The sequence below is a fragment of the Vanellus vanellus genome (assembly GCF_965231255.1).
Source record: "Vanellus vanellus genome assembly, chromosome: 6".
NCBI lineage: Eukaryota > Metazoa > Chordata > Aves > Charadriiformes > Charadriidae > Vanellus > Vanellus vanellus.
Genome location: NC_138911.1, coordinates 49,166,890 through 49,181,164, shown reverse-complemented (window position 1 = coordinate 49,181,164; position 14,275 = coordinate 49,166,890). Strand labels below are relative to the sequence as shown.

Sequence of the window (14,275 nt, the reverse complement as noted above, 5' to 3'; positions counted from 1 at the left end):
AGATAATGGTTTTGGGTTTATGCGTCTCATGTCATTGAAGTGTTTGGTTTTTGGCTGTTAATCTCTCATGTCTGTCTTTGACCTATCCCTTGTGGTAGCATTTGTACAGTTAAAGCATGAGTAATCCTCCAGGAAATGTGTTTAGTATGTGAAACACAGTAGATGAAGCTTTAAAGGGTCTTCATGGTTCTTGCATTCCACAATCAGATTGCCATTCTACACCTCTGTCCTAGAGTAAGGATCTCTCAATTTGCTAATTTCCTACATTTACTGAAGGTTTCTGATGTACTATGTTGCTTGTCCTGGCATTGAAAGAATATCATAGTGCATACTTTTGTGGGGATGGGTGTCAGTAATCCAGCCCACAGGACAGCCACCAATCTGCTCTTAAATTAAAACAGATTCTCAGAGTTCCTGTAGCTGTTTTGGGAGCTTCTGTAGCATCCAGAACATCTCAAACTTTGAAAAACTAAAGATAAGCTATTAATGCCCCACCTTTCTATGGGTGTGGATTCTACATCTATGACACTCAAAGTGCACAGTAGACTTTCATAACAAGTGTTGAAAGCTTTTTTTTCTTGTTAGTCACCTGTGTAGTTACTGAATAAAAGCTACTGAAGATGCTATTTTCTCCGTAAATAACTGTTACTTAGATCTGCTTTGTAACTTTGCTTCTACTATCTTAAGCACTATTTGTGTTAGTGATGTTAAAGACATAGCAAATTTGAAAGACGTAGCTGTACATTTTGCCTTTCTTTGCAGAAGTGTTTTCCTGTGTTTTCAGGGTAATCCAGTAGGACAGAGTGGATTAGGAATGGCTTACCTCTATGGAAGAGGTGTTCCAGTGGTAAGCTTTTGACAGTCGTCTTTCTAATCATAGGTGATTGTGTAACTTCTTGTTGTCAACAAACTTTTTCTGTGGTGGGAAGTACTGTAGAAAACTTAATTGTGAAGTTAACTGTTACACTGAAAATTCATGAAGAAAATAAAAAAGAAAAATCACTGTGGAGTTAGCAGCTATGAAATATGCTGAGTTCCCTCTAATAAGTTTGAAAATGTTGCTGAAGCTATTAGAAATGCATAGCAGTGTGAATTTTTAGTAGGAGTTTTGAACTTGTCTCTTAATTTTCTTTTGAAATAAAACAAACCCTAACTATCCCTACTTGTGTATCTTGTGAGAGTGGAGGAACACTTTGAAATTTTTAATTAGTTCACTTGTCTTGTTCCTTTTCCCACAAGGTTTCTTGTGAAAAGTTTTCTATTTAGCTATGCAAACAGATATTCAAAAGTTGAATTAGCCCAAAGTTGAGGAAATAAGTTAAATAATGGATGCCCCGTTCTGTTTCTAGAACAATTCTGTTAAGCATAACTGTTCATAGCAATGCTTTATGTGGATGCCAGCTTAAGTCTGTAGCTATCTCTAAGACATGCTAGTATGATTGTAGGCTATTTCATTTTTTGTTTCCAAATTTTGACCAGATGAATATTTTTTGCACTAGACCATCTTACTGTAATTTTTCTGTAATATAGGCCTATCCATGCACTGACACATGTGTGCATGCCTATTTTCTTTCCTTACTTAAATTGTGGTGTATTGTAAGGTTCTAATGACTGGACTAAATCTTCCTGCAGAACTATGAACTAGCACTGAAGTATTTTCAGAAGGCTGCGGAACAGGGATGGGTTGATGGACAACTTCAACTAGGTTCCATGTATTACAGTAAGTGGCATCAAAACGATGTTTCTCCAGGTCTAAGCATCTGTCCTTTCAGTAACTGGTCACTAGGTGGCATTAGAAGTGTAGATATACTGCATGTAGAGTGGTCTTGCTGCATTGCATTTATATTTTGTTGTTTTCTCCTAACACTTTCACAACGTTTTTCTTTATTTCATACAACTCTGCCTTTCAAAAGCAATGAATAGCAATAACATATTCTTTCTTGTAGATGGCATTGGAGTGAAGAGAGACTATAAACAAGCTTTGAAATATTTTAACTTGGCCTCCCAGGGTGGCCACATTCTGGCTTTTTATAATCTGGCTCAGATGCATGCAACTGGCACAGGAGTGATGCGATCCTGTCATACTGCTGTTGAGGTAAGGTCATCCATTTATAAAGGTCAAATAATACTAACTTGCAAAAGGTTGGATATCATCACGTCGGCTTATATAGGAAATTTGTCTTAGTTAGAATCCACTGGTGACTGCAGATCCTATGCTATCAAAAGGAAAAGTGATATATTATCCAAGTCCTTTGTATCTCACGAGAAAAATCTTTATTTTTATGTTGATATGGCAAGTTTATATTTCCTTTTTTAACCTTGAAGAAAATGAAAAGAATGTAATGCAAAGCAAATATTGGTTTAAGTACTGAATTCTTCATTTACACGAGTTTGTGTAACAAAAAAGCTGATATTAATAATAATTCTGAGTAAGCATCTGAATCTTGCTATGTATTTGCTTAGTAACCTGTATCTTAAAGTAAGCCTATCTTAAGCAGTGAGTTTTCTATCAAGTTTTTCCTCTGAAATGTAAATATTTTGAACAGGCATTTGAATGTTAAAGGTTTACCTCTTGCAAAACCTAAATTTCTGAAGTTCCTGACAACCAGTCTTCTCCTCCCCCCCCCCCCCCCCGCAGTTGTTTAAGAATGTATGTGAACGGGGACGTTGGTCTGAAAGACTGATGACTGCCTACAACAGCTATAAAGACGGTGATTCAAATTCTGCTGTGGTTCAATATCTTCTTCTGGCAGAACAAGGCTACGAAGTCGCACAAAGCAATGCTGCTTTCATACTTGATCAGAGTAAGGACCTGAATTTGTACTGAAAGTTTATGGGTTTTTTTAGTTGGTCTGCAGTAGCTCATTTAGTAGAATGCTCGTGTGCTTGAAGATATAATTACATAGCTCTTGTTCAGTTAGAACTTCAGTGAGACTCTTGTCCTCTTTCTTGCTCATCACACTGGAAAGCAGTCAGTTTTAATTTTCATCTGTAAGGATAGCTTTCTGGCCTAAAAGTTAGAATACAATTAAATTCTAAGTTACGGGATTTAAAAAATGGGGTAGGGAAAGAATGCTTTAGAAAGTTGCACAGTGCTGATGATTTTCCTCCCTGGACTTCTTAAACACAGACTTAACATTTTATTTTTAAATCTATAAAATAGGAATTGCAGTAGTTTTACCTTTGGCATTTACTATGCATACAGGCTTCAGTTTCCTTTGTTCTTTATCTTGTAGTGTCTTATCATTTTTTCCAGATTTTTTTTGTAACTTTATTTGTACCACTATTTGAAGCAGGGATGAAGAGCTGGGCAGTTGGTTCTCCTAGATTTGAAAACAAACAAACAAACAAACAAAACAAAAAAAAAAAAAAAACAACCAAAAAAACAACTTGTCCCAGGTCCCTTATTGCAAGTAGGTGGCTAGAACTTGGATTTCTTAAAGTTTGAGGTCATAGGGAAACAATGGAAGTACAAGTGACAAATATTTCTAGAAACTACAAACCCCAGTGTTTTAAACTTTCTGGATGTCAAACCCATAAATTTAGGTGTCTCATTACCAGCGTTAAGGCTATGTATCTTAATCTAAAAATCAGCTATTGGTGGCTGATAGGCTAATCTAACATCTTAATTTCCAGTTAATGTTTTTCAAAGGTGCCCTAGTGACTCATTGTTAGATAAACTACAGCAATGACAGTCTTGGCTGGGAGTGCATTCTTGCAAAGATACAGCATCTTTCCCTGTGTTAAAATTCTGATTGTCATTACTCGGATATATCTGCATCTCAACTGGAGATCAATTTAAAATTCTTTTATACATGAGAGAGTGTGTATGTCAACTGTGAGATAGTGTAGCTGAAACCATACTTACACTAGAAGTGAAAAAAGTTATAAAACCTTTGAACTGTCTGAACTCTGATACTTCAGCAACCCTCAATTTATGACATGGACAAGTAAAATAACTTGTGTTCTGAAGTAGCTGTAGTACTGCTGTGTAAAATATGCAGTCTCTGGCTGGTTAAGGAGTCTAAGCCTCTGTTTTACTTCACTAGTCTTGTTTTTTAGATGGTCAAACTAAAATAGCTTATACTTTAGCCTTGTATTTGAGTGCACCTTTGTCAGAGCCTGAATTGTGTGCATCTTCTGGCATTCCTGAAGGGTCATAGAATATCCTAGAGCAGGAATGGGAGACACTTGGTAAGCAATATTTCAGGGTGAAATGATACAGTTTGTTCCTAGCTCTTATGTCGGCAGATATATGGAAAGACCATATAAATGAAAAGAGTTTTTATAAGCTTCAGATGGGTTGAATCTTGTTTGTGCTATAGCACAGATGACTTCAAGTTCTTAGTTCAGCAGACAGAATATAAGCAAGGGGCGGGGGTTGTGGTCTTGTGTGCATATACCATGCTCCTATTTAACTGAATTGCTTCCCTCTCTAGAAGAAGCTAGCATAGTAGGAGAAAATGAAACCTATCCTCGAGCTTTGCTGCACTGGAATAGAGCAGCTTCTCAAGGTATGTCTGTACCTCACAATTCCAATTAGTTTATTTTCAGTAGAGCCATTAATGTTTGATTTCATCCTTTTTGTGAAACAGGAACGGAGGGAAAGCTTACCTCCTTCTGTTCAACAATAGTTAATACTCCACATAGGGTAGTTCTTGTTCTTTTTTCCCCGTTAGTTGTATTGTCATTGCAATAAGCTTGCAGTTCTGAGCCATTCTGAGATCCTGAAGATTAAAAGGACTAAACCACAAATGTACGATGTTTTTCTTTTGCCATTCCGTATGGAATAGTAGAGCAGTGTTAAACAGCATACGGAATGTTTACACTGACTTTTCTATAAGTAAATTCACTTGGAAAAATAGATACAAAGTACCCTTTAGGATTTTGGTACTTGTCATCATTTATAAGAAATACAATTTTCTGTTCAAAGCAAGCAAAGCTCAGTGATGAAGAATACAGTCTTGATGTACAACCAGTCCAAGTTTAAACTCTGGTGCTTCTGATCCTATCATAAAATAAGCAAAACTAAACTTACTCATTATCTCAGTGTGAGTTCTCTAACTTTCAGATGCACCTACATTAATGTCTGGCTACTAGCTTTTTACTTTAGAGCAAATGTAGCCTGCAAATGGAGCCCAAGAGTTTTGTCTGAAAGTTTTCAGACCTAGTTGACATTTAGTAGAAAGTTAGACATTGAAAGGATGGAATGGTTAAGCATTCAATTACCAAATGATGATGAGAGACTTTATTTTTCAAGTTTTCAGTGTCTCTGTTTTAAAAACAAAATTGAAGCCCTTAATGACTATATAACAAATGAAAAGCTTTTCTGTAATAAATGACTATGAACAACGTGATATAGCTTTTCAACTGATGCCACTAAATAGCAATAAAAATGATGGTAGGATTACTCTTCCTTGAAAATGGAAATCGGTTGGTTTTTGGTTAGCTAAACCCACTATTAAAAAAAAAAACAGCTGGCTGTTTGAGAGAGGGGAAAAGGGAAACAGATTGTGCAAACTGTGTAAAGTAATACTAAAGCCCTAATTGCATCGTCTTTGCCTAACTATTTTATCTTTATGTGCTGTTTCTTGATTTATAGGATATACTGTTGCAAGAATTAAACTTGGAGATTACCATTTTTATGGGTTTGGTACCGATGTTGATTATGAAACTGCATTTATTCACTATCGACTGGCATCAGAGCAACAGCACAGTGCCCAAGCAATGTTTAATCTGGGGTACATGCATGAGAAGGGATTGGGCATCAAGCAGGTGAGTAAGCTGTAGGCTGATAGTCTGCTTCATTACAGTGCTTTTACTAATATTAGATTAAATCCATAACCACTACTGGGCTTTGGGCACTATATAACCACTGAGTAGGAATTAGCATGTCTCCCAGTACATTTTCCAGTAGCATTTGGAGAAATCCACTTCACACTTACTGATGTGAAGAAATGAGGCATAGACAGGGAAAAAACTGTTTGCCCAAAATTGTGAAGATTGGCAAAAAGGGTGCCGTATGCTTGAGTAATGCTTTCAAGACTTTGAAGTGTTATGAATGAACGCAAATCAATTCTAGGTTTGAAGTATTTTAGCACAAGACTCATCCTCATCCTCTGAAACACTGGTTAATTTGTTTTCTCTGTCATGATATTTCAAAAACAAGTTCTATGCATTTTCAAGTAGCAAACCATAAGGACCAACAACAATGTGATTATTAACTATGGTTTTTCAAATTAGGCTAGGCCACTATTTGCTTTACAAACTACATTGCCTAAAAGAAGGCAGTATATCTGGTTCGCTTAGGGCACCTATGGTGTATTGCTGTCCATGAGTTAACTAAATCTTACGTAATCCAGAGCAACATGTTCTTGTATGGCTCAAAATAATGTAATTAGTAATTGCATACTAGTTTTGAGCAGCCTACTTTACCTTAATATATGATTAATTCATACAATTAATGTATTAATTTAGTGATTTCCTCTAGGTTACCTGAAACTGCAAGAATTTTCCTTATTTTCAGCGAGCTTCTACATTTAGTTTTTCTCTAGGTATCCATCTTTTAATTATTCTGTTGGTCTAGTAAAAGACCAATTTCTGCTTCTCTTACCCTAAATTCTTGGCAAAAGGTCAGAACAGTGAAGGGAGAGTCTTGGGTCAATATTGTTACTTGGGCAGCAGCAAGCAATACTGACCTAGCTGTAGAAGTGACAATACAGTACACAAACAGCATTATTTCTAAAGCTTATCTTCAAATTCTGTTTTAGGACTGTTTTCTCTTTTTTAACTGAGTCCTCAAACCTAGTTAATTTCTGAAAACGAGCCTGCAGCTAAAAGCAACAGTGCTGAAGCTGAGAGGTTTTCTTTTTAAAAAAAAATAAAAATCGTTTCAGATGTGGACTTTTTAAAATTTCCTTCTGCCCTGGAAACAAGCCAATTTAGAAAAGTAATAAAGCTTTGAAAATGTTATTACATCACATTCAGCATAACTGCTAAGAATTTGAGAAAAATGAGTCCCAATGTTATCATCTGCACAGAGTATTCTCCAACCTGAAGCAGAGATGGCTACACATAGATAGCTGAAATGAGTACACAGGGGCTCACCATGAGCATATGCAGCCTTGCTTTATGCAGATGAATAATATTTTCATCTCATACAGATCCACTATGGAAGGAAGAGTCGAACTGCAGGGAAAACGGAGATAGTTAATATAGATTTAGGAAAGAAGCACTGAGAATGTCTAAGCAAGGAAATTCTGTGTATAAAACCAGTCTTGGGAATTCTGGATATGTAATGTCTTTGCTTGCTGTGTCCTAAAACTTTACAACTGTAAGATGAGTGGATGGAGATCTAGGACTGACAATATAAGACTAAAATGGCGCTGGGCTAGGATATTCTGAAAAAGGCTAAGACTGAGTTTTGAAAGAATCAAAAGAATATTTGGCTTTCCTTTCCCAGAATGGAAAGTCCTTAATTTTGAGCACCTCTGAAAATGACTGATAGTTAAAATCGTGCTTCCTGGTGTAGTAAGTGATACCTACCACTGAAGACCACTAAAGTTTGTTCTTCCACTAGAGGACTGTGGAAGGGATATATAAAGATTTTAGCATTCCAGTATCTATCAAATCGGGGATTTAGTCTGTTGAAGGAAGGGGGTGAAGAAAGGAACTCTCTCTCCACCTATGTCCTCATCGTTAAGATTGCAAGCACCCCAAAGTTAGGGAGAATGATCCAATAAGGTGGCCTGCTCAGCTTCAATTCAGGTCACTGTTCATTCTGGTTAATCCTGAATAAATACGGTATCTCTTAATGGTTTGTTGGTTGGTTGTTTTTTTTTTTTTCCCAAACAGTTTTTGCCTTATTCTCTCTTTACTTATTGAATAAGTAGTCTGTAATACATAGGTTTCTATGCCGTGCTTCCTGTACATAGATAGTTTTCAGACTCATACCAGATCAATGCCAAATATTAATCCCCTTCAGAAATCTCACACTTGTACACTGTTACACACTTTTCTTAGATTTAATGTTGTCCAATTCCTGAGCCTGCATGTCAGAATGAAGATTGCTTCCATATACTACTCAAAATAAGAATGAATCATTTTCTGAAATTAATTTTATCATGGTCTTTTGTTAAGATTTGGCATGCTATTTCAGTGCTATTTGTGTGTTAAAGCTTAGAGAGTCCTACAGTTCTCACTTGTCTGTCAAGTGAGAGTGAAGAACGTATAAGCAGAATGAAGTGCTTGCTAATTAGAAATGAAAATAAGCCATGATTTAGGATCTGCTTCTACACTGATACTAGCACAGTACAAAGGAGTTAAGGCAACTCTTTTAAATAGTTATAAAAAAGCCAGACTTTCCAGGCTCAAGGAGTATTCGGAGTTGTTATATTGAATCAAAATACTAAAATGTGAGCTAGTACATCTCATTCACATAGTGTGTTGATTTTCATACTGTTATTTCCACATGTGTTATGGAACTAAGCTTTGCTGTATCAATGAGCAGAAAATCTTAATGGTATTTCACAATCAGGATAAAATTATAAAATGAACATGTGGCATGAAGTCCTGGAGGTTTCTCTTATTTTAAGTATCCAACTTGGAACGCTTCCAGAGGTAAGTCTCACACAGACCTGTCCTTCACATCACTGAGTGAACATAGGCAGTTTGTATCCAAGTGTCCTAACATTGCACAGTATGTATCTGGAGAGGAACTAAAAAAAAAAAAAAAAAAAATTCAACCAAACAAGAAAAGTTACACTATTCAGGTACATGTATCCTCAGTTCTTCTTGCTACAGTCGCCTTCTTGTTCCAGCTACCACAGAAGAGAACACTAATTTAAGCTCTTCCTAAAGTTGCTGGCTGTTTGCACTCATGCTTTTGCCAGGCTGCCCTCACTAATGCAAGTTATGCCTGTTTTGGATAAGGAGTAGAATCTAATTTGGGAGTATGTGCAAAAATGATTAGAAGCTGCACTATGCAGCAGGCGTACTGTAGTATAACTGGGAGGAGTTGCTGCTGTGTACTCTTCCATGACTTATGTTTTCATAGTCTTTCATGTTTGGCGTGGTATTGGAAATGTTAAGAGTGTACTAGAGTTACCTAAATGTGTGCCTTAGGTTACTGTGCATGGGTTGAATACGTTAATATTAATCTCTTTCTAAGCTTTAATTCTAGCATCAGTTATGATAGCTTCATCCTCAGATTGAAGCTTTCCTTTACTTGTCTATTCAAAGGTGAACATCCCTCAGAAAAAAGGGGAAGTTTTACCGACTGGTTTGCATTTAACTTGACCAAAACCCGTGTATTCAAATGACAGTATACAATAGCTTATAGAAAAAGCTCTACATTTTATGGTTAATTTTTCAAGGTCTTCAAAACCGACCTTTGTATTTTCCCAATTTTTAGGATATTCACCTTGCAAAACGATTCTATGACATGGCAGCTGAAGCAAGCCCAGATGCTCAGGTTCCAGTCTTCCTAGCACTTTGCAAGCTTGGAGTGATTTATTCCTTGCAGTATGTACGGGAAATCAATGTAAGTAATGCAGAATTAAAAGGAAAAACAACAAATGTGTTTTTCATTTTTACAAGAAGCTTGAGTTGTAATCTTACTTAAGTAGAAGTCTTACTGGAGCCTTCTGAAAACTTAGGGTAGATGTGTTTTGTGTTGTTGCATATTAAGAAAGTTACTGAAGCTGTGATTCCTGTTTCTTATTTGTGCAATTGCATGAAACTGAAAAGTGCGCAGTCAGTGCTGACCTTCCCTTGAAGAGAATTTCCCTAACCTGTTTGACTGTTCTTATCCATGACTGTCTGCTGTCAAAGTTAAGCAGATGATTACAATGACATAATCGCTGTTCAGGGAAAAATAATTCTTTTTAGCTCTAACTCTCATGCTATTTTATAGTCAGCTGTAACAATTCCACTTGAGTTGTGTTTGATTTATTATTTGTATTAGATAGTTTAGCTATTGTGCAGAGTTTCTGCTGAGTGATGGCACTGAAAAAAACTTTGCCTGGAATATATGTGAATTCTTTCCATATAGCGTCTGAAATATTTCTCAGTATTCTGACATATTACTGCCTTTTGGATTACTTATATATTCAAATGATACGGAAGTTATTACCACTTAAAGCAAATGGAAGTTCAGGCAATCCAGCTAAATTTGACAAAATTTAGTAGTCCTGAGACTGGCAACTTTCAGGAGTGGACAGTCCAAATAGTCTAAATCAACTGAGAAGGTATCCATGTAGCACTCACAGAAGCTAGTATGCAGAACATGGATATTCCAAGTTTTAAGTCTGCTGATGCAAACTTAAATTGACAATGACTCTGTGATACCATCAGATACAGTAGTGAAGCATAAAGTGTGTGTTGGCTAATGCATATGTGAATGGAAGCCTGATAAAAAGTCAGTTCAATCAAAACTAACAGTAAGACGCTATAACTTCCCTGTACCTTATCTGCACAAATTTCAGCATTGTACGGCATAAGTATCCTGGGGCTTAATGTTCTGTCATTTGTGGCAGTCTGCTGATGGCTTCCAATTTGGCTGGACTGATCAGTTCAATGCCTCTGTGTACGTGGTACTTGCTCCTCTTTCTTTAAGACAACTAGTGTGGTTAATTACCTCATTCTGATTTAAATTGTGTACATTAATGGTCTGTATGTGAAAGTCACAAAGCTACTTATTAGAACCTTCATCTCTAGAACAGAAAATAGAATAGCTCATCCTATATAGGATAGCTTTTAATCTTATTGGCATTTAGTTCCTGAAAATTAAGAATGTCACTGATGCGATATTATTTTTTTCTGAGAGAAAAATAGCTACTGAATTTTTAAAACCGGTACTTGTACGTGAAAACTGTTGCAAGTCAAATTTAAAATCAAAGTAACTTCCCATTCTTGCTCTTTGACATGATGATGTGGACTTCTTGTTTCTTAGATAAGGGAGGTATTCTCACATATTGATATGGACCAGCTGCTGGGGCCTGAGTGGGACCTTTACCTTATGACCATCATCGCCTTGCTTCTGGGAACAATTATAGCCTACAGACAAAGGCAACATCAGGCAATTCCCAGACCAGCAGGACTCCGGCCAGCTGTGCCTCAACAAGAACCACCGCCAGAGCATCAACCACCGCAATAGCAACAAGAGCCTCAGTGAAAGAACTGGATTTTTCCAAAAGGAACAATTTTCATTGTGATTTAGGACTTTGGATCAACGGTCCCTCCCCTAAAAGAGGCGCAAAGAAGTTTAAAAATTAAACAACAAAGTCTGAAAGCTGCTTAGAATGATGCCTTTTTTCAGGGATAAGAAAATTCTTTTGAAACTGATTTGAATGTTATTTCAGTGCCAATGGAATAACACTATGGCTTTTTTCATGGAAACACAAGAGTGCTACTACAAAAATGTTGCCTGCTGTATCTAGTTCCTCTTCATTCAGAGTCCTTTTTGTCTCTTAGAGAGAGCAGAGGGCTAGCATTGGAAGGTTTTTGCCTGCTTGATAGCAGTTGCCCTATATAAAAGAAATAAGAATAGTAATTTTATGGCCAATTTAAGTCGGAGAAGCTGAACTATATTCAAAGTCTAAAAAGACTAGAGCTGTATGAAATTATATTCTGATCTGCATCCCAAGTATTTCTACAATCCTTATTTCATTATTTCTTAGTATTTCTTACACTTTGGTCTTTTATGCTGTCTTGAATGGTTTAACATGGATTATTTATAAACTCTGTAAAACTAAGCCAGCAAACAGGCCACTCTCTAGTTGTTATTTTTTGAGTGTTTTCCACCATTCCCCTTAGACTAGACAGTTCTCAGCAGACAGTAGGTAGCCCAGGAGGTGGATTGGGCAGATTAGGTCTGTAAAGCTCATCAGTTGAAAACTATTGACACAGTGCCCAGATCTCGCATCCTTCTAAAACTTTTGGAGCCTATGTACTTCGCAATACTTCATGACATAAAAACAAATTGGTAGTGTTCCTAAATTATTTAAACATGCTCTTACAAAGAGGCTGAGTCTAGATTGCAGAAAGCACCAGTATTATTTTGGACACTGAAGAAAGGACAGAGCCAGAAATCTCAGTGAGTTAGCTTACGTTCTGTTTTGTTTCTAGAGGTGGAAGTTCTGTATTTAATTTTCAGCAATCCTGTAAGTGATCTGCACTGCGAGAAGGAAATGTATGTGGTATCTCATGCATGCATCTGTTTAATGCATCTACAAAAAAGGGCCCTGAAGATGCAGTCTGTCTACAGAAGGGCATGTGATTATGCCAGTGATGCTACTCCAAAGTTTGGCTGACTGATAAAAATTGTATGTTAGATTACAGCAGTGCTCTGGCTGTCACCAACCTCTCTTGCACCTGGCATACATGAGAAAGTCAAAATAACGTCTCTGGCTGTGCCATCTTGAGGATCCCTTGTAACAAGAAAATCCAGAAGGACGACTAATGTTTTATGGCTTCTTGATACCACCAGGTCAGTGCAAAGTCTTTTCAGTGAGTGTAAAGAATATGACCTGCGGACTGATGTTTTTAGACTGCAAGAGGAATCTTCACGTAGTAACAATTTTCATTGAACTTTAATTTCAGGGGTTCGGGGTGGGAAGCAGCGGGGGAATAGCTTAGAGGGAAGAAATGCAGAAGTTTCTGTTGTTATTTAGCAATGGCTGTTAAATATTTGTTTCTATACTAGCATTAAACCCTCTGAATATACTGTCTTAAAGCTGAATGAAATACAAATGAGGAGGCTTCAGCTGCTTTCTGACAAAAGCTGTTGTGTTTTAAAGGGTTAAGGGCTTCCTTTCATGCAAATATTTTTCAAGTGGATTGGCAGCAACATATCAGTATGCTTTATTTGGAATTGAGGTTTTGGTATGGTTTCATACTTGGTACATTTGTAAGGATGCACAATAGATCTGTAGTTTGGGAAAGAAGATAAGCGATCCACTGTTGTAAACTGAAATATCATGGATGACTAGTATTAAAATATAGGTTTATGCTGGTTATGTGAAGACAAATCTTTCATTTTAGTTTGGAGGGTTGAAGCACGTGATGGAGGAATGTCTTGTTCAGTCTTAATCATCATTAGCAGATGGGACAGTATTGAACTTAAATGTAGTGTCTAAAATGTACAGCACTCCCCAGCTGCATTTCTTAAGATATCTCTGACTTCTGAACACTCCCTCTGAAGTATATTTGCCTCTGTCACTTAATAGTTCTTCTTAGCTTGGCATGAATAAATTAAAGATTATATGGAAAATGTTTTTCAGTTAAATACCATTGGTTCATTGGTATTGGTCTCTTAGGATGTTTAACAATTTTGTTACTGCATTATTAAAATGGTTTGGTTGTTTGATCTATTAGAACTAAATTCTAAAAGCTCTGTCCTATTTGCATGAGAACCTCTCATCATTGCTGCTATGTGACAGTCTTATAGCTGACTTTCACTGAACCTGGATGCATTTTTACATCCAAGAAATCAGCAGAAGAAAATGATTGAAGATCAGCAAGTTATTTCACTTTAAAGAACTGCTTTTTGAAGAAGCAATAAGGAAGTCATTCTCCTGCTTTTTTCCCCTTCCACCAAATTACTACCACTAACTTTTTCGGATGACATTCCTTTGGATGAAGTGGTAGTAGTAAAAAAGTACTTACCATAAGTAATGGCGAGTTAACTCAGGGATTAAAGAAATGAATAAGTTTTCTAAATCAGTTGTCTACAACATGACTTAAGTCTGTGACAATCCCTTGCTACTCTGTTCTGAAACTTGCATTTTGAGGGAAGTATATTTAACTCTTGCTAGCAATATATTTCTTGGTTTGCACTCAGTTTATAAAGCAGCTCTTTTTCTAAAGGAGCTGGGTTGCTCAGTTAACTGCAGTGAAGTACTATTCCCTTTCGGTAGCATGGAGGTTGTCTTACAGTTTATATGCAGGAGTATTTTAGAAGGGAAACTTGATTTAAGAGAAACATTTTTGGGTGTGTTCAGCACGCTTTGAATGGAAAAATTGTATTCTTTATAGTAACGTAGGCCAGAGACTGCCTATTTGACCCTCCTGGACACATGCTTTTCTCTCCCTGCACGGAGAATGGAACTACAGAGCTGTTGGAACTGTTGTGGGTGGGAGGTTTATGCATAGGAAAACTGTGGAAAGATATGGGGAAAACATTGTTCTCCATCTCAGATTATTAATCAAACACACTAGCTGTTCTTGCTGGTTGACAGAAATGCTGAACTGTTGAGAAAACAGGATTCTAGTTCAT

General features: G+C 36.8%; 1 protein-coding gene across 1 annotated transcript in view; it reads left to right on the top strand.

Annotated features, from left to right (window-relative positions):
• The window catches only part of SEL1L (SEL1L adaptor subunit of SYVN1 ubiquitin ligase), a gene marked incomplete at its 5' end in the record, with an annotated part of 33,220 nt that extends 20,612 nt beyond the window's left edge, over nt 1-12,608 (top strand). Inside the window, 8 exons of the mRNA XM_082485831.1 lie at nt 785-847; nt 1,633-1,720; nt 1,947-2,095; nt 2,639-2,804; nt 4,440-4,514; nt 5,603-5,775; nt 9,413-9,541; nt 10,952-12,608. Coding sequence (XP_082341957.1) covers nt 785-847; nt 1,633-1,720; nt 1,947-2,095; nt 2,639-2,804; nt 4,440-4,514; nt 5,603-5,775; nt 9,413-9,541; nt 10,952-11,155 — 1,047 coding nt within the window. The 3' untranslated portion in view covers nt 11,156-12,608. The remainder of the gene's footprint in view (nt 1-784; nt 848-1,632; nt 1,721-1,946; nt 2,096-2,638; nt 2,805-4,439; nt 4,515-5,602; nt 5,776-9,412; nt 9,542-10,951) is intronic.
• Between the last annotated feature and the right edge of the window lie 1,667 nt (nt 12,609-14,275).